Source organism: Molossus molossus, unplaced genomic scaffold (assembly GCF_014108415.1).
Source record: "Molossus molossus isolate mMolMol1 unplaced genomic scaffold, mMolMol1.p scaffold_m16_p_4, whole genome shotgun sequence".
Taxonomy (NCBI): domain Eukaryota; kingdom Metazoa; phylum Chordata; class Mammalia; order Chiroptera; family Molossidae; genus Molossus; species Molossus molossus.
In genome coordinates this window covers 5650928-5675477 of record NW_023425377.1, presented here as the reverse complement: position 1 = coordinate 5675477, position 24550 = coordinate 5650928, and the positions used below count along the sequence as shown (strand labels likewise).

The following is a 24550-nucleotide window of genomic DNA, read 5'->3' as shown; positions in this document are numbered from 1 at the left end:
GTTCACCGACGCTGATTCACGACAGGAGAGCTCCTTAGCCACAAAGGAAAACACTAGTCGGGAAATACTGGAAGGTTCAGAACAGCAAGAAGGAGTTAGAAAGTCCTAGAAGGCGAGGGTGGCATTCATGAAGCCCCTGCTAGGTGCTGTCAGTGGCCCAGTGAGGTGGGTAGTCTTCAGACTAGACTTCGATGAGGGGACTCGCTCCAGACCCAGCTGATGTGCTATGGAGCTCCATTCAAACTCCAGTCGGCTTGCTGTGCTCAGAGACAGTTCACACTCATCTCCAAGGGACCAGGCCGAGTCACAGGCACTGTTGAGATGGATGTCTGTTTAGGAGGAAAATAAAGGGCTTAGAATCTGAAAACCAGAAAGAACTAAAGCCAAAACCCAGCAGATGTAGGAACCAGGCCATGGGAACAAAACAACGCCGGCAGTTCGACTGGGAGTGTGGGTCACCAAATTGCATACCTATCCCTCAAAGGTGGCTGCTGGCGGGCTAAGAATTGGGTCACTTTATTAGTGGCGAAGAGCAGAGGAAAGGGGAGCTGTATTTTCTTCTTTAATTGCAGAGAGAGGCAATTGGGGACTGTCGATTGCACAGGAATTTCCAGCAAGAAACAGGATGTGAAAGGGGCCCGAGGTCATGTGAGCACATCTGCTGCCTGCCGACTCCAGGCTGCTTTCACTGTCCTACATGGGGAGCTTCTGTTTGAGGATCCGGAACGTTTGACCTGAAAGATGTCAATCTCCACTTCTTTCAAAAGTTCATCTTAAAAGAACATTTCCAGGAATTAACAGAAAATGTACAAGGTCGAAAGAAATCTTGAAAGTACTATGAAGGATACAGAAAACTTGAACAAAGGCAAAAAGAGTCCAAGTTCTTGAACAGGAGCAGTCAGTAACACAAAGCTGTCAGTCCTCTTACATTAAATAAAAAATGTAATGCCATCCCAGTAAGGACCTACCCATATGGTTAAAAAGAACTTTAAGCCTAAATTCACCTGGGAAAAAAACAATAGATGGGAAATGCTGGGGGGAGGGGGGGGGAGCGGCAGGTGTTGAATCCCCAACAGGTATTAAGACACATAAAACTAATAAAAAATGTCATTTTGGTGCATGAATGAGTTGATAGGCCAACAGAATAGAAATACATGTAAACATGAGAATTTAGTATGGTAAATGAGGCAAAAGATGGATTCTTCAGAAAACTGTGTTGGAAAAGCTGGGTAACCCTCTGGAAAAAGTCAAGTTGGCTCTGTATCTCACACCATAACTCATCATATATTTCAAAATGAGTAAAGATCTAAATGTAAAGAAGAAGAAACCATACAAACCATTCTTATTGGTGGGAAAAGGCCTTCCTAATTTGGATTGCAAATCCAGGAGGCATAAATGAAGACTGGTAAATTCGATGTGAGACAAAAGTTAAGTAAAAAATAAAAAAGGCCACAAAGCACTAAGCCAACTCAAAATTCTATATACAAAGAAAAAAGCTCATGGCTAAGGGCTAATCCTCCTCACATATAAAGAGCTCCTGGGAATTGACAGGAAAAAGACCAACATCCCAATAGAGAAATGAGCAGAATATACTAGTTCTCAACCTCATTCATGATCAGAGAAATGCACATTTTAAAATGGCAGTTTTCACTTCCTCAGGTTGGCAAACATCCCAGTGTTTAACACCCCACGCTGCGGAGTGGGAAGCAGGCACTGCACCACATGCTGGTGGGTGTGTGAACTCCCACAGATACAGCCTCTGTGAAGAGCAGTTTCGTAGCATGGATCACCATTGTTAAATGCACAAGTCCTTGGACCTGGCAATCCCATTTGCACCGGGCAAGTCGTCATTCCCTGCGCGGGCTTCCTCGCATGTAAAATACGAATAATTCTATCTCATAGGGCTGTTGTGAGAGTTAAGTGAGATGATGCACGTATAGCTCTTAGTACACGTGCCTGGCACATAGGAAGTGCTCCAAAAATGTCAGTAATATAATAACAGCAGCCAGTGAGCACTGCGCTCGGCCCCGAGGCCACCTTCCACAGTGCTGGGTGCGTCTCGTCTCATTGAATCCTGCAGCAGCCCCGTGCTTGCCACCGCCACCAGGTGGCCTCTGAGGGGACCGAGGCTCAGAGACGTGATGTAGGTTCACTGTAAAATATGAAGCATGCAAGAAGGCTTCAAGAAATATACAAATTGTCAATGCCATCTTCCAGAGACATCCCAATTGAGCCTTGTCTTCCAGTCTTTCTTTTCCTTCTCTGTGCGAAAACTCTGTAATCATTAGAGTGGGTGTTCGGCGGAAGATGGGGCGAGGCCACCACGAAAGCGTTCTTGATATCCCCCCTTCTCTTCCTCCCCGATTTTTCAGGATCACACGAAGAAGCGAGGCCGATCTCCCCCCACGTGTGGAAGGAAGTCCCCACGATTCGGCGCCGCCTCGGGCCGGTCTCTAGGGGGCGCTGTCTCAAGACCCGGCGGCACAAAAACGCGTTTGAACTTGGCCCTCGCCGCTGCCCGTAGCCGGCGTCTCCAACATGGCGGCTGCCCAAGATGTCCACGTCCGGATTTGCAACCAAGAGATTGTCAAATTCGACCTGGAGGTGAAGGCGCTGATCCAGGTACTGATTCCAGGGCCGCTGCTGGGCGCCAGCTGCCTAACCCGAGCCCCGCGGCCTGTGAGCTCCGCGGGCTCACTCCCCAGCTCCCCCCGCTCGGCAGGTCTCCCTGGCGCTGGCCCGGCTCTGCGGCCGGCCCCCGCCGCTCTGCCCGCTTTGGTCCCTTCCCCGGGACTGTTGGTCTCGAGCCTCCATCCAGGTGCCGCTGGCTCTCCCTTTTCCGGGCCACCCCCATGTCCCTTGCCCCTGACCAGGCTCCCCTCTGTGGCCCGCTGGCCTCTCCCATACGGACCCCTGCCGTCGCCGTGCTCTGACCACCTCCCAAGGCACCTGCCCCCCTGCCGAGCCCCGCCCCCGGCCGCCGTCCCCGGCGTCGGGCGCGTTCTGCAGGCGTCCGCCCCGCCCCCTGCTGGGGGGCGCCGCTGCGCCTGGTGCCCGTGGCACCCAAGGCCACCTGGCGGGGGAGGCACCGCGTGAAGCGAACGGCACCTGGACCGTGGTTGTGGTTTTGCCAACGAGGAATCGAGTAGAGGGGCAGGGCATGCATCTGAAGGCGAGGGTGGCAGAGCTGGGACCCGGACGGGGAAAGCCAGCCCGGAGAAGGGGCTCAGGCCACTTGAGGGTAGAAGGCAGTAGTGCAATACGCCAGTGGGCATAGGCAGGAGTCGGGAATGTAGAACTGGTTCCTTAGGTTCAGCAAAGAGAAACCAAGAGTTTTAAACCGTGGTTTTAGGCAAATCGTTTCTATTTCCAACAAATGTTACTAAACGTTAGATGTAAATTCAGAGTTTGCAGCTAGCTGGGGCCAAAAGTGAAGGAAAGTAGAGGCCGCACGGAAACCAGATGCAAAATGAACCTCATTCGTGGTTTATCCTGTGGGTCCAGGAAGTGTGATTTAATGAGTAAACCAGACAACAAGTGAGGGAACAATGCGAACATGTATTCTTGAACTTCCCTTCTGCCGTGTGTAAGCTACAAAACGTCTGGTCAGTTCTAAAATCTAATCAGAAAGATTGATTACCGCTATATTCATTGCACTCTTACTGTGTTTCAGCTCATCTGCTAAGTGCTTTACATACATACGTGGTCTACAAGGGAGGTGATGTGATGAGGAAACTGAGGCACAGAACTCAAGTGATTTTTTTTCCCGAGGTTGCACAGCTAATAAATACACAGCCAGAATCCGAAGCACATAGCCTACTCTAAAACCTGCCTCCAATAATCCTGACTGTCCAGAAACAGATTCTACACCTATCCTCGGATAAGTCTATAAACACTGTGATTTCTAATAGATGGTTTGTGACATCAGATTGAAGTTAATTTTGTCATATGGTGCCAGGAATTTGGCATCCTGGTTTTCAAAGATCTAAAGTTAGTAGTATCCGTTTTGGATTTCCATTTTAGTTGAACACACGAGCTACTTGAAGGCTTTCATACTCGACATGTGGTGTTTTGTTAAACTTAAGGAACTAATAAGTCAAGATAGTCGTTTCTCTCTCTGCTTTTATGTTACCTATTCAAGATTAATTGAAAGAAGGATGAGGAAAGTGTAAATAACAATGTGTTTGCTTGTGTTGCAGAGGTAAACTGCACAGATCAGGATGAATTACAGTCAGTGGGCCAACCTTAGTTGTGGTGTAAGCCAGCTCACACTGTACAGGTGGTGTCATTTCATTGCCTTGTGAAAGGCCCCATCATGTCTTCATTGTCTCCTAGGATATTCGAGATTGTTCAGGACCACTGAGCGCACTTACTGAACTGAATACTAAAGTAAAAGAGAAGTTTCAAGAGTTGCGGCACAGAATCCAGGTGAGCAGCTGCAGAACCAGATGCTAAGAATAGGGAACAAGGAAGAGAGCCCGGTCCTCGGACTGACCTCTGCCTGAGAGCTGCCCAGGTTCTTCAGCAGACGTTTAGACAGTGAGGATAACTGTACCAACCTGATCTCCAGGTTAAAACTAGGAACCTTGGCATGCAGAGCACTGCCAGCTGTGTTAAGTGGGTGGCAGGGACACCGTTGTCCTTGGAATTTTCCAACTTAAAAACTCTGAGGTCGCTTGAACTGCTTTCTTTTCTCTCCCGCTCTCTCCAACCCATCCCAATCCATCATCAGTGTCCCCTGGATTATTTTTTTCAGGCTGTCGCTTTGCCCAGCCTCTTCCTTCTGTTTCGTAGTCACATCACACGCACATACAATGCTCCTGACTTTGACTCCGGTATAAGTGCCATCTCAAAAACAACAGCAAGAAGTACCGTTTGGATAGTGTTGGTGTTTCTGCTGCTGTGCCTTCAGGGAGGGTGACATAGGTGGCAGGGATCTGCCCAGCTCTGGGTAGTTGTTGGGCACTTGGTCTCCCTGCATGTGGTGCTGGGGTATAAAGCCTTGTGCTTCGTATTGCGTGGCCCCAGCCAACAACTGTCGTTGCTTAACACAAGATAGTCTGTTCCAAAGCTGGTGGCAAAACTGGCTGTTTGGGCGCTCAGAAACAATATGTGTGTGTCCTGCGTGTTGCGTTGCAAAGGGATTTTCAAGGGCAGTTTTGGAAGTATGCAGTTTTTTATATTCCCATGATGTCTAAGAGCGGGGTCAGCCTCCTGTTGAGTTTGTTTCTTTTCTTGTCAGGCATGCACTGCATTGCGGGAGTGCATCTTCCACTCCGGGGCAACCACACATCACTCACAGGCTGGCTGCGCTGGTTCTTGGTTTCCTCTTCACTTTGGGGTCTTGGGATGGTCCTTATTTTCTTACAGACTCAGCTGTGTATTTAGAAGGGTGTTCGTTTTGTGTTACCTGGCATTCTTGCTCTAGGAGAGTTTTCAAGTGCTGTTTATGACCTGGTAGAAATAGAAGTACTCTCTGGGTTTTGTATTGGCTTTGAAAGCATTTTTATATAGAGCTGTTCCCCCCATAGGATCTTGAGCAGTCGGCTAAAGAGCAAGACAAAGAGTCGGACAAGCAGCGTCTGCTCCAGGAGGTGGAGAACCATAGGAAACAGATGCTCAGGTAGGTGGCCTGGCCTCCCGCCAGTGGCCTCTGCTGGGGCATGTGCTCCCTGGGAGACTCGGCCCTGGGCTTGTCTAAGACACCTGGGTTTAACGACTTAATCGTGTCATTTATACACGGACTGAAGATTCTTTTTAGGTCGGTAATTCCCAAAGAGGAGGGCAAGCAGGGCTGTTGGGTAGGTGAACCCGGGCATAATTTACAAAAGCACGTTCGATGTTACACTGTATTTTATATGTTTAAAACAAAACCAAACAAAAATGGTTGCTATTGTAATATAGGTCCTTTTTATCTAAGGAGAACTGGTATCAGAAAAAGTCTACTGAAAGTGAACCTATTTAAGATGGTTTAAAATTTAGAAAATTTGAATGGGACTTTATCTTAAAAAGTGAAACAACAATATAAATAAGCTTATATTATGTTGAAATTGAGGTTATTGTGTCTGTGGGCTAATGCTCTATTATGTCATTGAAGGTATGTGCTATTTCTTGGTGTTGAATTGGGGGATTTTTCCAACAAAATTGTCTGAAACATTACCTGTCCCTTCACATTTGACTTTTACACCATAATCATAAGAGGGTTTTTATTGCAAAAATATTTGAGGACTCCATCACCTTCCCCAGCCTTTTGGTAGCCAGATCATTCTCTGTTAAAGCTCCTGCTGGGCCACCGGAGGAGGAGCTTTAACAGAGCTTGGGACTTGGTTGAACTCTGCCACATCTGTGTTTGTCTGTGGCTTTGCTTCTGATTTAAGTGATGCTCCAGCATCTTCTCAGCTGGTAGCCAGCTGTGTTTGTGACACCCAGCAATCAGGAGGAGACGGGCGGACAAAGCCTTGGGTGTGCTGGAGGCTGGTCCAAGCAGTGCTCAAGTGCTTGGCTCAGTAGTGACACTTGGTGTCATGATGACTTTTGCTTCCCAGGGCCACCAAAGGCACACAGATTATAAACACTGAGTAAAGAGACCCCTCGTATAAAATATGTCAAGTTATGCCGGACAAAATCAGCTGTGCAGGGTGAGAAGTTGAGAATGGCCATTCATGCTGGGGAGTTCGAGGGCAGAGGAGAGAAAGCAGTAAGTCAAGGCTGTGGTGATTGTGTGTGGAAGCACTGGCTGTACCTGCCTGGGTCCCCGTGCTTGTCACACTGAACAGTAAATATTGGCTTGCTTGTCCTCCTCCCCAGCATATGTGAGCCCTCCAGGGCAGGCACTGCTGCTCGTTCATTTGTGCGTCGCTGACAGTTTGAAAAGGCCACTGGTTCTTTTTCAGTATTAGGTGTGAAATGGCATGGCCCGCTGTGCAGGCGTCAGGGCTCAGCAGGTAGAAAACCGCCGCCAGTTCACGTATTCTGCTTGACTTGCAGCATTTCAGGGTTAGTGCAGTGGGTGTGAGCCCGGTACCTACGAGCTCTAGACCATGAGCTTGGTTCTCCGAGAGACCCAATTCACTTTTTCTAGTCCATCAGCAAAGACTGCCTGCTAACTCTAGGCTGCTGCTCACCAAATCAGAGTCGTCCCTCCCAGGGAGAGGGGTTCAAGCATGTAAATAAATCACATCCCACCAGGCCTGCTGGTGCAGTGTGCTTGTGTCATCGAGGTCTGTCTGTGGTGCATAAAGAACAGCAGACCTTGAAGAGATGTTGAGGAAAACTGCCTTTTTGTGATTTTTCTACTTCTTACAACATATACTTGCTGAACAGCTGCTGGGCCAGAGACTGCTGTTGTAGCTGCTGGTGGCACAGACACGGGGAAGGCACGGTCTCGGGGAGCAGAGCCAGCTGCACACAGGGCAGAGCAGTGCACACAGGGAGGGCTGGGCGGAGCCGGGCCTCGTGTGCTCAGCTCGGGGTTCGGAGGTCACCCTGAAGTCTGGAGCCGTACGGGCTGCATACAAAGCCGTGCCTTGGCCAGACTGCTCCCTCGGGCTGCCCGGCGGGGGGATAGTGTGGGCAGTAAGAGAACATCCCAGAGGTGGCCAGGGTGCAGACGAGGGTCCTGGGCCTGAGCTGGAGCAGTTGCTAGGGCAACCAGGAGGAGGAAGCAGCGGGAGGTGGGGTTGGACTCCATGGGCCACCCCTGGGTGCACTTCCCCACCACTTCCTGCTGGAAGGAAGAACTGCTGTGACTTGAACTGTCAGCCTAGCAGAGTCAGCAGAAACTCACGCACACCCCTTCTGATTCCAGCAATCAGACGTCGTGGAGGAAAGCGAATCTCACTTGCAAAATCGCAATCGACAATCTAGAGAAAGCAGAGCTGCTCAAGGGAGGAGACCTCTTGAGGCAAAGGTATCTCTCTCTTACAGGAGGAGCGCCAGTGGACGTCCCTGCTAGTAGCCTCTCAGTGTGGGCTCAGCGCGCCCTTGGCAGCTCTGCCCCTGAACATTTAAACATGTCTCAGTTTGGTAGATTAAAACATGGGGCCTCCTTTGCACTGGGGCTGTCTTGCAGCCAGGCTTTTGCTGACATTCCTCCTCCTCCTCCGCACTTCTAGGAAAACCACCAAGGAGAGTCTGGCGCAGACGTCCAGCAGCATCACGGAGAACCTCATGGGGATCAGCAGGATGATGTCCCAGCAGGTGCAGCAGAGCGAGGAAGCCATGCAGACGCTAGGTAAAGCGGGGCCTGCAGTGGGGAGCCTCTCCCGGGGGCCCGGCTCCGGAGTCCTTGGCCCGGCACCTGCCCCCGGCTCCTCCACCTCTGCGTCCCACCCAGGCTTCCTGACTTGGTGGCTTCTCACTTCCACGACAGTGTGATTTTGCCCCGAGTGAGATACGCTGGCCTATTGCTCTTTGGTTTCTATAGTCGTGCAGCCGCACTGAAAGGTCTCCTCAGCGGAGCACTGCACTCGTGTGAAAAGCAGGAGATCTGCAGTGTGGGTGCCAGCAAGCAGGTTGGGGCGGGCCCGCGGGTCTGTTCTTTATGGAGCACTCTCGGGACCGACTGGGCCAGGCCGCTCTGGGAACCTTGCCCAGAGCTTCAGTGATTGGCGGCCAGCTTACAGTTACACTCTCCACGGTGTGTGTGTGTTTTTTTTCCTTTATTGATTTTAAATTGAGGGACAGAGAGATAGAAACATCAATGAGAAAGAACATTGATTGGCCGCCTCCTGCATGACCCCCACTGGGGATTTGGCCCACAACCTGGGCATGTGCCCTGACCGGGGATCGAAACTGTGACCTCTTGGTGCATGGGTTGATGCTCAACCACCGAGCCACTCCGGCCGGGCACCCTGGTTTGGTTTTTACTATGAGCTTCTTTTATAAGATACAGTCAGAGGCCGCAGAAGAGGCTGCTTGAGACCACGGGGGCCTCTCCAGCAGCTTTCCCACGGCCTCTCCCTGTGACGAGAGGGGAAGGGCCCCCTCTGGGCCCTGCACGTAGGAAGACAAGAGGGTTTACTCCTTGAGACACTTTGGGAAGATTTCACAGAAACAGAAGTAGAGAGCATGGTACATGAACCCACAGGCTGATGCAACAGTTGTCAACTCAAGCCAATCTCGTTTCAACTCTGTCCTGACTGTGCCCCCATCTGGATGATTTTGAAGCAGATCCTAGCCATCCTCCATAAATATCTCAGTGTGTCTCTCTAAGATACTCTTGAAACAGAAACACCAAAGAAGAAAACCGAAACCACAGCACCAGTATCATCTCTAAAAAGCGTGTGTGGTTTTGACCACGTTTTGTGTTCAGTACACTGTTCACACAGGCAGAAGCAATAGGAGAGCCAGCAGCTTGTCCCTAAGGTCACGCCCTGTGTTTGGAACTGACCTGGGCATTTAGGCTTGGAGCCAGCCGGTCCCCTCATCTCAGTGTGCTCTGCGGGCACGGTCTGAGCCTTGGGAGCGGTCCTGGAGGACGTGAGATGGAGGCATCTGGCCTGCGTCAGGCTTTCTGCTCAGGTGAAGGTGACAGACACCCGCCCCCAACACATGTATGAGAAGCAGGCGATGTGTTTGGGTGGTGGGACGGGAACACAGACACTGGTGGTTTCTGGGGTGTTGAAGACTGTTCTCGGGCACATTTTGTAGGAGAGAGAGCTGCTGAAAAAGGACTGCAGTTCTTAATCTCCTGGCTCACGAATTCAGCTCGATTTAAAAGCCAATTAGAGCCCATTTTTATTTTAAAAGCCTGTTAGGGATACGATGTCTGGAATTTGCTGGTGGGGGGAGCAAGGGGACAGGGTTGCCCGAGCGCTGGTGGTCCTAGGGTAGGGTAATGGGCACATGGTATTTCATACTATTCTATCTACTTTTGAAATGCTGTAAATTCTCCATACAGAAAGTTTACAAAGAAAGGCCTGTTAGGTCTTTACTAACAGGTTGTTACTTGGGTGTCTGAAAAGTGGGGGTATGGAGAGAGCAGCTGAGAGAGGTCTTCCTACGTCAGGGTTCGTTTCTCCCCTAATCTGCCTTTTCTTTTTTTTTTTAATTTTTTAATTTTTTAATTTTTTATTTTTTTTAATCCTCACCCGAGGACATTTTTCCATTTTTGTGTTCAGGTAGAATGGGAGGGAGAGAGAGGAAGAGAGAGAGAGAGAAACATCAATGTGAAAGGAACACATCGAGTGGCTGCCACCCGCACGACCAACCAGGGCCGGGGACAAACTGCAACCGAGGTACATGCCCTTAGCGGGAACCGAACCCGGGTCTCTCTGGACCGCAGGCCGACGCTCTAACCGCTGAGCCAAACCGGCCAGGGCTAATCTGCCTTTTCTGAAGGGCGTTTCTGTGTCTTGTAGTAATTCCTTGTATTTACTTATTACCTCGGAATTTGGTGAAGAGGTAAGTTACATGGTGAAGGAAAGGCCCTCCAGGCCAGCAGGTTCGAAAGACTCCATGTGAGCCGTATGTACGTCGCTTTCTGTTTCCAGGAGGCACGTCCAAAAAGGGAAAACGAGGCATGAAATTAATTTAATAATGCATTGTAAAATATCACCATTTCCATATGCAGTTCACATTAAAAATTATTAAGTTGTTTTACATTCCTTTTTTCTTTATACGAAGTCTTTGAAACCATGTGGCGATTTTATACGTGGCAGTTGGTTGGCCACGGTTTACAGGCCCAGGTGCCTCGTGTGCCTAGTGGCTGCCATGTTGGACTACACGGCCTTAGACGGTGCGAGAGGGAAACAGAAAGACGGCCCCTCTGACTACCCTGACCCCCGACCTCCGGCTCTCCCCCCAGAGTCCACCACTGTTACCATTTCTTTTAAATCCTCCTGAGATCTCCAGGAGTGGACGGCATAAGCAGAGTAAACGCCATCCACCCCTCTTTCATACATAAATGAAAGCATCTCACGTACCTCTAGCGCCTTGCTTTCTACTTAATGACACATTTCCTTCTGTGGATGTTCCGATGATGTCTTGTTTCACCTTGTTCCGGAGTCTGGCCAGGTGCCCCTTCCCCAAGTGTCAGGCCCGGGCACCCACACTCAGAAGTAATGTTGACACCCAGGCAGATGCCTGCTGGGACACGCGCCTCCCTTAGGCCTCACTCGGAGCCCAAGCACAGGTGTCCATGTCCCGGCACCGAGGGGCCTGCTTGGGTGAGGGCTGGTGGCGGGGCCCAGCCCAGCCTTTCGTGATCCCGCAGAGCAGACCTGGCCGCCAGGTGTCCTGGAGGGGGCCTTTCAGCTTCTGCCCCATAGAGACCTCCCAGGGCCCGTGCGCGGTCACCGGATTCGTTCTGTGGCTGGCGGCCCAGCGGCCCGCCTGCTTCAGGAAGCCGAGGTTGGCGGTTTGGAAGAACCGTCTTCTGCCCTTTCCCTGGTGGTCCCTGCACCGGAGGACGCCTGGCTGTGGCCCTGTGCCGTGTGGGAACGAACCACAGCAGTCTGAGCTGGACGGGGCCCAGGAGTGCCGGCCCTCGTTTGTCCCTGCTCTCCACCCTGGTCCTCTCTGTTCAGTCTCTGCCTCTGGCTCGGAGCGGGCTCCGGAGAGCACGCGTGCTGGGCACCCGGCCAGCAGGGCCATCTTCGGATTCTCTGCTCTGCGGTCTGAGTCAGGCTCCCTCCCTCTTATGTTTCAGTCAACTCTTCCCGGACTATCCTGGATGCCAACGAAGAGTTTAAGTCCATGTCGGGGACCATCCAGCTGGGGCGGAAGCTCATCACAAAATACAATCGCCGCGAGCTGACGGACAAGCTTCTCATTTTCCTCGCCCTGGCCCTTTTTCTTGCCACGGTTCTCTACATTGTAAAAAAGCGGCTCTTTCCATTCTTATGAGACCCGAGAGCCGCCAGCGGATGCCCTTGAGCTCTGGTGTCAGGATCCAGCCAGGCTTCTGCGCTCCGGCCCAGGCTGCCCACGGCTCCACCTCCCCCGTCCGCTTCAGTTGCTGAGCAGGTCGGATGGAGGCAGCTGCCCAGGTTTTGCAGGTGGCTGCCGTGTAAAGGGCGAGCAGAGCAAGGGAGGCCTGTCATCAGGACGCAAGGACTGCGAGAGCCGTCGCACACTGGGTGGCTGCTGCGTGGCGCACAGAGCCGCCCTCTGGGACTTGATGTTCCTCCTCTCTGTCCCTCTCCCCCACAGCCTGCGTGCCACATCTCCTGGAGGGAAGAGAAGGGGCAGGGTGATGGAAACTCGTGTCCATTCCTTGAATAAACTTGACTATTTAACAGGGTGCCATGCATTTGGTTTTACAAGGTATCCCTCTGCAAATTTGTGAGCCTCTGTTTTTGATGTCCCGATTTCTAGGACATGAACTTCGAGCAGTATGGAGCCACAGGCCCACGCGGTGTGTTGACACTGCCGGCTGCTGCAGATACGTTGATAAAGCAGCCAGGGCCCCTCGCTCGGGGAGCGAGGAGGACAGACCCCGCAGGTGCTAGGGAAGGAGCACAGCAGCCCCGGGAGGGGCCGAGGCAGACAACCCTCCCTCTCTGCGCACAGCCGCCTGGCCTGGGGCGCAGTGTCGCAGGGCTGGCCCACACCTTTCTCTTTGAGGTCCAGAGCTAAATATAGCCAGGGAGAGTGGAGCTGGTGATAAGCTGAGGCCTGCCTGGGCCTGGGTTCTGTTGAGGCCAAGGGGAGAGGGCCCTGGCTAGGCCAGGCTGGCGATGTCAGTGTCTGTGCCGAAGGCCTGGCTAACCTTGCTCACGCACCCGCCTCCCCACTATTTATAGCCCCAGAGGCTGGGGGGTGATGTGGAGGCAGCGGGGAAGTGGAAGGAGCGTGGGCTTCGGGCTTGGCTCCGCCTTGGTTCTCAGTCTTCGCTCTGCACTAACGGGCCACATGGCCGTGGGCAAGTGCCCTTCTGGCCCAGTGCCTCAGTTTCCCCACCTATTCCGCGGGGGCCATCGTCCATCCAGACGCTCGCAGGTCCATTTGAGAATCAAAGGAGAGTGGAGGGTAGCGAGCGTAGCTCCCGGTGGCGAGCGGTGGCGTCCCCAGACGCGGGACTCGCGGAGGGCCCTGCGGCAGACAGCAGGGCTTCCGGTGGAGCTGGCCTGGGACCTGGAGTTCTGCTTGGGTCTGTTGGAGCGGCGGGGCCCAGCTAAGGCCTCAGCTCTGAAATGCCAGGCGCCCTGGGACCCAGCTGCGGGATCGGCTGCCCGCCGCAGGCTGGCTGGTTTCACGAGCAGCCTCTGGGCCCAAGTGTGGGCATTTGCACTTAGGACGCTGCCCTTGAACAGCTTCTGGCCCCAGAGGACACTGGGTGTGCGCTGGGCACGCAGGCGTCTTATTCAGAGTCAGATTAAAGCTGAGAATAAAGCACAGATGGGAAATTCCTGCTCAGATTCCAGCTGTAAGGGCAGCAGATGGATGTTATCAAGTTAGGATTTTCTTGTCTTAACATTTCCCTTTACTGCTTCCCGCTAATTGTCAACATCCTCCTCACAATATGGAAATGCGTGGGCTCTGTCCTCCTAAAAATTCTTGCTTTGACACTTTACCCTTCTTTTACTTGCCTCCTGAAAATAGTGTTGAATTTGACCCATTTTGGAATGTCATCGATAACATTTATCTTACAACCCCAATCAGCCACCGAGGTTAAAAGTCATCCCCAGCCGGCCAGCTGTGCAGGAAGTTGCTGTCTCCATGTTCAGCCATGAGGGGGCACTGTTCACATTCGCTCGCTGGTCTTGGCAAATGTATGACTAACCCCATCAGTCCATATGAAATGCTCATAGGGAATTTTTTTTTTTTTAAAAAAGTTTTTTAAAAAAAACAAATGTACAGAACTCACTTGTATATCTTGTTTTTGGAAGACATGTCATAAATCACTTTAATTTTCACTGTGAAACAGTAAGGCAAGCTTGCAGTCTACATTTTAATGAGCTGACCATCAAGAATTACAAGTCTAGAGCTGTCAGTCAAGAGAGCTTTCATTCAGGTATCTGCTCAGCACCTAGTGTGTGCCAGGCAGGCCCTGTGTGAGGGACACTGAACAAGACAAGGACTCTCTGTCGGCGTGGAACTTTCGTGTGTGGGGGAAGGTTGGGTGGATGGTAAACAGTTAACATACCAATACGTTGTTCATTGTGTTAGAAAATAAGTGTTTGGCCCTGGCCAGTTTGGCTCAGCGGTTAGAGTGTCGGCCTGCGGTCCTGAGAGACCCGGGTTTGGTTCCCGCTAAGGGCATGTACCTCAATTGCAGTTTGTCCCCGGCCCTGGTTGGGTCGTGCGGGTGGCAACCAGTTGACATGTCCCTTTCACTTCAATGTTTCTCTCTCTCTCTCCCTCCCACTCTATCTGAACAAAAAATGGAAAAAATGTCCTTGGGTGAGGATAAAAAAAGAAAATAAGTCTTTGGGGGGAAAGTGGAGCAGGCTAATGGAGATCTGGAATGTAGGTGTGGCCATCAAGTAGGGTGTCAGAGCTGGCCTCATCGAGGAGGTAAGATTTGAGCAAAGACTTGGTGGGGGACACCACACACACACACACACACACACACACACACACACACTTAGCTAAATGGGCAGCCAAAGGAAGAGGGTTTCACACAGGGACCAACTAGAGCAAAGGCCTATGGTGGAAGCATCTATGATATTGTGATTTATAATACGAAATATATATATGGGCTTAGTCCTATTCCTGGCCCAAAGCTCCTAAAACTCTTGGAATTTCCGGTGAGGAGAATGACAATATGTCCCCATACCTTACCCCCGGCATCTTCCCATCAGGCTGCTCCTGACTCACAACCTTTTATGATAAACCAGTAATCTAATAAGTAATCATCTCTGATTCTCTGAACCAATCTAGCACATTAATTGAGCCCGAGGTGGGGGTCGTGGGACCCTCCAATCGATAGCCTGTAGGTCAGAAGCGCAGGGGACAGCCTGGACGTCCCGTCTGCATCTGAGCTGGAGAGTGGAGGCAGCCTGGTGAGACGGCTTTTAGCCTGTGGGCTCTGACGCTGTCTCCAGGTAGCTGGGAACAGAACCGAGTTGAGTTGGACACCCAGCTGGTGTCGGAGACTTGCTTGGGGATGTAGGAAGAACCCACACATTGCAACCAGGTGCTGCATCTAAGCAGGACTGGTTCACTTGGGGGACAGCCAGGGAGCCACTGTGTCTAGATCAGAGTGTGGGGGGTGGGGCAGAAGTGACGTCGGAGGTCGGAGAGACGGTGGGGACACAATCATAGAAGGTCAGGCAGGTCATTGGGAGGGTTGGCCTTGCCCTCTAAGAGACACGGGGAGCCCCTAGAGGGATCTGAGCAGAGGCGAGACTTGATGTGACTTAGGGGTTAATAACATTGAAGGGCCCAGGGCAGAGCGGAGAGCCCGGGCAGAGGGACGGTGGCAGCTGCCCAGGTGGCAGGGATGCTGGCTCTTGCCCTGCTGCTAACAGTAGACATGGAGAGAGGTCGTCACACCCTGGATCTATTTTGAAGAGAAAACCAGCTGGATAGGGTTCCTGAGGGAGTGGTTACCGTTCCTGAAGGCAGGAGAGCAAACCTGGGCTTTGTGGCCTACGTAACCAAAGGGGAAAGGTCAGGGGTTGGTCGTGGACACGTTGGGTTTGAAATGTCGGTGAGGTGACCACTGGGAGAGGACAGGGAGGCAGGTGGCTATGTAACTCTGGCGCCTGGGGGACCAGCCAGGGCGAGAGGTGTGCATAGGGAAGTCTCTGGCAGGCAGACTTAAAAGCCATGAGGTCAGGTGGAATCACCCCGAGGTCTGAGTACATACAGCTCGAGAAGAAATAAGAACAGAGAGAAAGAGGAACCAACAAAGACAGAGGGGGTGACCAGAGACGGGTTACACGTTACGGGTTACACGTCTCGGGGGGTCCAACTGCCCTACTCCCTGAACCAGTGACGTTCTTATCTTCGAGAATCTGTGCTCTGCATCGTTGTCTTCACCGCTGTCATCATCACTGTTACCGTCATCAGAAATGTAGTGCACAAGCACCTCCGACACCCCGATACGGATCGCTGTCCCCCACGGCAGTTCTGTCAGGTGCTGACGACACCGAGGCAATGGGGTGTGAGGGGGACGCCCTCAGGAGGGGCCTGGGACGCCCCAATCCGCAAGTCTGGACACTTAAATAAGGACTCCATCTGGACGCTGATGTGAGCGGGACCTCTGCTCATTGTGAGCTGTAAGAACTCAGGGCTCTGACACCCACGCTCGAGCGTGGCTGGACCACGGCCACTGTGGGAGCCTGCTGGACGCCCACCGCACCGGGCACGGCCACCACTGACCCGCGTCTGGCACTTGCTCCGCTCGCTTCTGTGGTGTAGGCGACCCTGTCTGTGCGGAACCTGCGTGGGGCTCCCCTCCTCAACCGGCACCGTGGAAAGACAATCGTGTGTGAGTGACTTCTTTGGGGGATGCTCCCTTGCTCACGACAAAGAGCACATGCTATTTGTTGAGTTCCCGCCGTGTGTGAGACACCCGGGGACTGCACGGGGACAGTACAGATGACAAGGCCCCGAGAGAGACAGCGTTCCTCTGGGACAGGACACGGTGCTGCTGGCGCCCCCTGGAGCCACCCGCTGATGTGCCTTTTCTTCACCTGCTGGCCTCCAGCGCAGGCTCCCCCGCCCCTCCCCCGCCCGTCCACGGCCCTCTGCTGCCGTCGCTGTCCCCAACGTCTTGCTGAGGTCCTCAGTGACCTCCAGGCTGCCCACGGGAGGACGTTTGCCCACCTTTGCTCCTCTCCCAGCAGTTGCTGACCCTGTCTCTGCTCCCCCCGGAGACCCCGGCTCTGTGATCACAGACTCTGGTGTCTTGCTGCCCTGGGAGCTCCTGCTGCTCTCCTGTCGCCATGGATTCAGCCCGAGGCCGGCACAGAGCCCCCTCTTCTCCCCTGCGTACTCTTTCCAGGTCAAGGTCACCCACGCCCCACAGTCTTAGCGTCCAGGGGGTCGGCATCAATCCTTCCTGGTGGTGTCCCCACGGCAGACTTCTCGGGGGCCCCGGACCCCTCTCATCTCCGACCAGATGGCTCAGAGGCTGCTCCCCTCTCGTGTCCCGACCGCCCCCTCCACGCACCGCGGGCCCCTCTCCAGCTTCCCTCACGTCCCCACTCGCCTCCCGTTTTTCCTTCCTGGGGCCTGTTCCCCCCACTAAGCCCCTCTGCTTGACCCCTCGCAGGGCCCCAGATGGTGAGACTCCAACCACACAGGTCAGCGGGTTCTGTAAAGAAGGCCCCATGCTTTGTGTCGGTGACTGTAGGCAGCCAAAGGGCCTGTTCACGGCACCTTGGCAGGTGACTCAACTTGGAGATGCTTCTAAGGAAAAAAATTGTAAAATAAGCTCTGCTTTCTCCTTGGCTAATGATGGTCGCCCTGGGGCCCTGCTGAGGGTTTGCCCAAGCTGTGTTTCTTCCCCGAGCAAGGGCAGAATAAAAATAGCTGGGGCTAATCTAAGAGATACCAGAGAGGAGTCTCAGCCATGCTGTCAGGAATGAAGGGCTGGGGTGAGGGGAGGGTGGGTGTTATCAACCCCCCCAGTCCCCAACAGCCAAGCCCCAGGGCCCGTGGAATTGGTCAGCTTGCGTTTTCAGTGGGCCTCACGGCACAGTGGTCAAAGTGTGGCCTTGGGTTTGAGTTGTACCCTTCCTGGCCATAGGCGCCTGGACAGGGGTCCTCTGCTGCTTCCTCATCTGGAACAGGGACAGCCGATGGCACTGACCTCTCGGGGGTGCGGGCAGCGTTAGAGGACAGACAACGCGTGCCTGAGCTCACACCGGGGCTCTGCACCCACAACCCCAGTGCGCTCATTTCCGACCAGAAGCTGGGGGCCTCCCTCCCTGTCTGCGGGGCAGCACTCTGGGGGGATGTTGCTTAGGCGGAGGGAGCCTGGGCGGCCTAGGGAGCAGGGTGCAGGATGGAGGAGACTCTCAGAAGGCGAGAGCGGGACAGAGCAGGCGGGGCACTGCCATCTCCCCCACCCTTCGGGGACTGGGCTCGATGTCGGGGGGGGGGGGGGCTCTCCACCCATTATTCCCAGCCCGCCCTTCTCCCGCCAGTCCTGAGTGCTCCTGGTGAAGTGACTCCACGGAGGAGCAAGTGCGTATGGGAGACGAGGCGACGGCTGGCTCCAGCCTGACAGCTGGACAGGTGTGCGCCAGGCAAAACGTCCGCTCCTGAGAAAGGCGTCCTGGTCCGAAGAGCTGGCTCTTCCACGGCGCACCCCTCTGCCACCTGCGCAAGTTGGAGGGCCAGGCGATCAGGACCTAGGGGCATACGGTGCGGCCCCCACCCCCCAGCGCCACTGAGCCCTGGCAGAACCTTACCGAGGGTGCGAGGGTGCGAGGGTGCGGCGGCACCGCCTGGGCGCCCCAGCCAGGGCAGGGTGCCACTGCCGTGCGGAGCTCATTCCTGTCGCAGCCAGACTTGGAGCCAGACAGTTACACTAGAGGGTGGTACGTCCCCGAGAGGGGCCCCAGGGACCCCGAGGAGCCCAGAGGGACAACTCCGTTAGACTCCAAGCTTAGAAACAGCAAATGTTGGCAAACTCAAATTAATGGTAAGCAATTACACCGAGATCCAGAAGCAATGTCGGTGAGGTGTTTAAGTCAGTAGTGACGATGAGGTTAAACTTCCCGAGTGCTCGCTGTACGGAGCTCTGTGCGTCATGCCACCTAATCCAGGGAGCCATCCATCGGTGGTGTTATTCCAGTTGATGCAGCTGAGGCCCAGAAAGGTCCAGAAACGTACCTGAGAGACATACAAGCCCTAAACACCCACTGATCTGTTCTCCGTCTCTATGCTTTTCCCTGTTCTAGACGTTCATGGGATTGAAATCATACAATATGTGGTCTTTTGTGACTGGCTTCTTTCACTGGGCATCATGTTTTCAAGGTTCATGCATGTTGTCGTGTGTATTAGAACGTCATTCCTTTTGATGGCTGCCTAATATTCCAGTGTATGGATATAGCACGTTTTGTTTATCCGTGTGTCTGTTGATGGGCGTTCTGGGTTGTTTCTACCTTCTGGCTATTATGAATACGTTGCACACGTTGTGTAAATGTCTTTGTGAAACATGTGCTTTCACTTTTCTTAGCCGTGTATCTCGTAGCGGCATTGCTGGGTCACGTGGTGACTCTAGAGGTGGTTCATCAGAGCCAGTTTTCCATTCGCCGGTGGACTTGGGCTGAACATTTGGCAAGCCAGCACAGCGAATCATCAGGGAGGGAGTGACAGCTGCCACCCCTGCCCCCTAGGGGAGGGTCGGCCGACACAGCTTCTGAGAAGGGCACTTTGTAATAACTTGAGTTAGAGAACATGCATTCTTTTCACCGAGGAATTCCACTTCCAGGTGTCGGTCCAGAGAAATAGCTGCAGGTGCCCTTATAGGGACATCGGGGAGTCCTACAGTACCTTTGGGGACGCCATGGGACACAGGCAGAGTGAGGAAGCGGGGCTAGGGGTTCTGTGTCGGGGCGCAGCCCCCGGACACACGCAGGTGAGCAGGGTGCTGCGGAACCGAGCTTAGAGTGAAGCTTGTGTCAGCTCATCTACATTTAAAGCAAAGCTGCATGTTTGTCTCTGCATATATGTGTGCGTGTGCACACGTGTGAGTGTGTAAGAACCGACCGGAGGCTTGTAAAACACACTGGGTATGGGTGGAGCTCTTTCTAAGGAGACAGGCTGGTGGGGCTGAGACAGGGGACTGCTTTATGAGTCAGTATGCCGGACAGTTTACAATGGCAACATGTCCATGTTCCACTCAATGAATGAACGAATTCATTAATAAGGAACAATTTTTAAAAATCTTTATTGTTGAAAGTATTGCAGATGTCCCCCCTCTTTCCTCCCACTGGCCCCTCCTCCCCGCTCCAGACCCCGCTGCCTTCCCCACACTATGGTCTGCCCGTTGGTGATGCCTGTGCATAGAGCGCTTCAGTTTATCTCTTCCCACCCTCCCCCACCCCTTCCCTCTGAGGTTTGCCGTCTGTTCCCTACTTCCACGTCTCTGGATCTATTTTGCATTAAGCAACAAATTTTTTATACATATTTTTTCCTTTATTGATTTGAGAGAGAGAGGAAGAAAGAGGGAGAGAGAGAGAAACATTAGTGAGAGAGAACATCCATTGGCCGCCCCCTGCATGCCCCCCGCTAGAGATCGGGCCCACAACCTGGGCATGTGTCCTGACCGGGAATCAAACCAGTGACCTCGTGGTGCATACATAGGTCGACACTCAACCACTGAGCCACACCGCGGGGCCTAAGCAAACACTGTTACAACAACCGCAGCCAGACGGGGCAGGGCGAGAGGGCTGTGTCTCCGCACGCTCCGGGCAGCAGGAGGCCTGGGTGCTGGGCTCACCCCACCAGCCCCAGGGGAAGGCCCCAGGAGGGCGCGGCGGGGTGGGGGTCGGAGAGGACAGCCCTGGCCATGCCCACACACAGGGTCGCGTGCCCCTGGGTAGCCGGGTCTTTTGCAAAGCGTTAAAAAAAACCATTTACTGGGGAAGACAGTCTGGCGGGCCCTCAAAAACTTAACCCTAGAATTACGTAGGATCCGCCAACCCCACTTCTGGGCATCTCCCCAGAGGGGGCGACAGCGGGGGCTGGACAGACACCTGTTCCCCGTGAACCCAGCGTGGACGCACCCAGGGCGGAAAAGAGATGGCGAACCCCACGCTTCTGGAAGAGGGGTTCCCGCGGGAGGGCGAGAGGTCGGGACGATATTTACATCGGTCTCTCAGTCACGCTGCTCACGTTACCCGCGCCCCCACTTCAATCACTGAGTCCAGAGCACAGGCCGGCGCCCCTGGGGACACGCGGGGTGACATCCCGGGCCTTCAGGAATGCCGAGCCGCCGACCCGATTGTTAACCATTTTCTGAACCGAAAACCTGGAAAGCGAAGAGCAGAAATACTCCTGGGCAGATGACAGTAGCCAGCCAGAGGTTTATCAGCCCACCACCCAAAATACATCCAGTTCCTTCTGACTCGCGAGTTGATGATTTTCCTCGTGCATTTTATCACCACACCCGAAGGCACCGGCTCTGTGAGCAGTGACGTAACTGGTAAAGGCAGCTGTGGGTCGAGCAGAAGGTGCCCCCTGGCTCACCGAGTCCTTCCCTCCTTTCTTCAGGGAGGGGTGGTCCACTCAGGACCCCGGAGGTTACTGGCTGTGTCAGGGACGCTCTGGGGGAAGGACGCTCCTGTGGTGGACATCTGTTGTGTCTTCCTGCCCCAGATCGGTTCTTCTTCACATGGGAATAGCCCCCTGGTTTTTCTTTGGGGAACCAGCGTCCCAGACTCAGACCACATGGTTGGGGCGGCTCACTGATTTGTTCACGTGACCAACGGCAGGACACGGAGTGTCCGTCCTGGGATGTTTGCTGTATTTCCGGAAGGAAGCAGTCTCTTTGGGATCCTGGAGCTACTGGGGAGCCATCTTTGTGGGGGGCTGCCCAAGAGGAGAGCTGAGAGACAGAGGAACAAAGAGGCAGCAGCATCTGAGCCCCTGGATCCTGCCATGCCTGAAATCAGATCTGTCTCTGGTTTTCCAAGTCAGGTCAGGCAAAAATGAGCTTTTTTCACTGGGTTTCCGTAAACTGCAACACAACGTGTCCTGACTACTGTCACCCCTGTGTACTGGAGGAGGAGGGACTAAGGGAGGGACCTGGCAAGACAACTCCCTTCGGCAACAAGGCTTCCAGAAGAGAGCCCTCCATTCAGTGTGGCCAGAAGCATGACAGTCTCCGTCCCGACCTCTCCCTGACAAGGCCCCGGCCCTCGTGACTTAGTTCCACCTTCGCCACCAGTTGTTCTGTTGACTGTGCGCTGGCCTTGGCCAGAGCGGGGATTAGATCATCCCAGTCTCGGATTTGACCCTTCTCGGCAGTGAACCGGACACTTGGCTCCACCTCGGGCTCTGGACCAAGACCAGGCCCCGCCTGAGCCAGCAGGATGGTGAGGGACGCCTGCTCGCGTCCGACCAGTGACCAGAGTGTCCCCTGCTCTGGCCGCGGCCTCGTGGGGGGTCAAGCGCTGTCTTCCCCAGACACTGCCAGCTCTCTGGGGACATTGTTCCCAATGAGGACAGACTGAGAGAAACAAACGGCCGTTGTTGTTTTGTTTATTTGTAGACAATACGTTCGGCTTTACGGAAAATTCAAACGAGTCTATTGTTGTTGTTATTCTCATTCAGCAGGATATCTGAGAGGAAAAACACCGTTCCTAACACAAGCAGCACAGAAAGCATAGCTCAAATATAGCACTTAGAATAGCAGGGGAAGGAAGGACTCAGGAATGCGTCAGATGGGCCTTGGGCTGGGCCGGAGTTTTATGGAGAAAATTATAAAAATGTGTTGAAAAAAACAAAAAAGCATATTCAAAACAATAAAGTGACCAAACACGTTTAGATCCATGGACAGGAAGACTCGCTGTTGTAAAAATGTCAAATTTTCTTCCAAATTAGTCTCTCAATCCAATGCAACTCCAAAAATAAATAAATAAAATCCGGATAGAAATTTTTGCAGAACTTGAGCATTTAATTCTAAAATGTAAAGGGAACAGCAGACTCAACAAGACGCTTTTGAAGCTGAGGCCGGGAGCCGCTCCTGGTGGCCGTCGAGGGAGATGAGAAATGGCCACACTTCTGGCGCGAGCCCTGGGCACCGTGTGCCCGCAGAGCACCACCCACGGACGGAAACTGCCTACACCACCTGGGTGCAGTTTGGGGGTCGCAGACCAAATATGTGCCACTTATTATCCGTCACAGTATCATGGGGCTTCAGTGGGCTTCGCAGTAGTTGGCGTCCTAGGCCAGGGGTGGTGCTTGGAGGTGCCTTGCTTGTTCCCTGTGCCCGAGCCCCGAGCTGCCCCGGAATACAGGTATGCTTCTCTCGACCCAGGTTGCCCGAGACGCGGCACCCCCATCCTCGGAGCAGCCTGGCAGACCTGGGCTATGGAGCCCCTGGGCTATGAGCCAGCTGCAGGGAGACCAGGTGAGCAGGCGGGGCCGACGGTACCCCACAGGCCTCGAGCTCTGGAGCCTCGGCCGCGTGCCTGCCACCTGATGGCAGCGACAGTAGCCAGCCGTGGTTTGCCTGTCGCCTGAGTTGGGCAAAGGTCATGGAGCTGGGGGCCTGTGTCCCAGGGGCTCAGAAGCTGCAGGGAGAAGGAAGGATGAGCACAGGTGCCACCGCAGACCCAGCTCCAGGCTGCTGGCGTGAGCCTCCGTCTCCACGCAGACACGTCAGCCCGTGTGGCCCGTGTGGCCCCGCTGGGGCACCCGTGGCACCTACAGGCAGCCTCCTGCGCTTCATCCTGGTTTGAAATACTCGATAAGAAGGAGCATGGCTGGATTCCAGACCCTAAGACGTTTCTGTGTTATAATTGCCAGAAAAGGAAAGAGAAATTCTTAAAATGTCATTATGCCCATTGTAAATGTTTTGAGGTGGCAAAGCCAACTTTCAAAACCTTTATTTATAACCACTTACTTGTGCTGCGGAAGCAAAAATCCCTGGCGGTGACGGGTCGGAACCTGACGCGCTCGTCACTAAGGCAAGGGCCCGGTGGCCGCGGGCCTGAAGCCGGCGCCAAGGTTACAGTCATAGAAGAAACTCTCATTCCAACTCTTGAAAAGATTTCACTCCCGCTTCCCATCCAGTGTGTTTTCTGCTCTGCCATTTGCTTCCCCGTCAGAGTTGTGTAGTACGGAGGGGCGGCGAGTTACTCATGAAGCAACACCCGTGCCCAGACCCTCTCTTGCTGACCACGGTCTGCGTGGAGCATCGGCCTTTCGCAGAACTGCTTGGGGTGTGAGCTCAGGCTGGTCTGACCATCTGGAGGCCAAGGCGGGGGGGGGGGGGCAGGTGTCCTGGTCCCCTGGTCCCCTGGTCCCTCCAGGGCTGAGCCCAGCAGGAAGAGAACAAATGAATGAGGGAATGAGTGAGAGGGTGGGGGAGGGGTGGGGGAGGGAGTGGGGAAGTGGGTGGGGGAGGGAGTGAGGGAGGGAGTGGGGGAGGGGTGGGGGAGGGGAGGGGGTGGAGAAGGGAGTGAGGAGGGAGTGGGTAGGGGAGGGGTGGGGGAGGGGTGGGAGAGGGAGTGGGGGAGTGGGGGGAAATGGGGGGGGAGTGGGGGTGGGGGAGGGAGGGAGTGGGGAAGTGGGTGGGGGAGGGAGTGAGGGGGGGAGTGGGGGAGGGGTGGGGAGGGGGAGGGGTGGAGAAGGGAGTGGGGGAGGGGTGGGGGAGGGAGTGAGGGAGGGAGTGAGGAGGGAGTGGGTGGGGGAGGGAGTGGGGGTGGGGGAGGGAGTGAGGAAGGGGGAAGGAGTGGGGGAGTGGGGGGGAATGGGTGGGGAATGGAGTGAGTGAGGGAGGAAGGAAAGAGCTTCGCCTCCGAAGAGCCGGGTCCTTCCCCGTCCAGTCACAGGGTCCCCAGGAAGAGGTCTGGCTGTGGCTCGGCAGCTCAGTGGGGAGCAGTGGTTTCCGGGCTCGGCCCCTGTGGCCCCACGGTCATCCATTTCGTGGGGAGCAGAGGTCACTGACAAGAGTGCATCCTTCCTGTCTCTCCTG

At 54.1% G+C, this 24550-nt stretch overlaps 1 protein-coding gene across 1 annotated transcript; it reads left to right on the top strand.

Annotated features, from left to right (window-relative positions):
- Nucleotides 1–2374: 2374 nt before the first annotated feature.
- BNIP1 (BCL2 interacting protein 1) lies at nt 2375–12226 on the top strand. The gene is made up of 6 exons (XM_036240478.1): nt 2375–2622; nt 4336–4428; nt 5532–5623; nt 7808–7909; nt 8115–8233; nt 11651–12226. The coding sequence occupies exons 1-6, from the start codon at nt 2539–2541 to the stop codon at nt 11845–11847; spliced, it is 687 nt and encodes a 228-aa protein (XP_036096371.1). The 5' UTR covers nt 2375–2538; the 3' UTR covers nt 11848–12226.
- The last annotated feature ends 12324 nt before the right edge of the window (nt 12227–24550 follow it).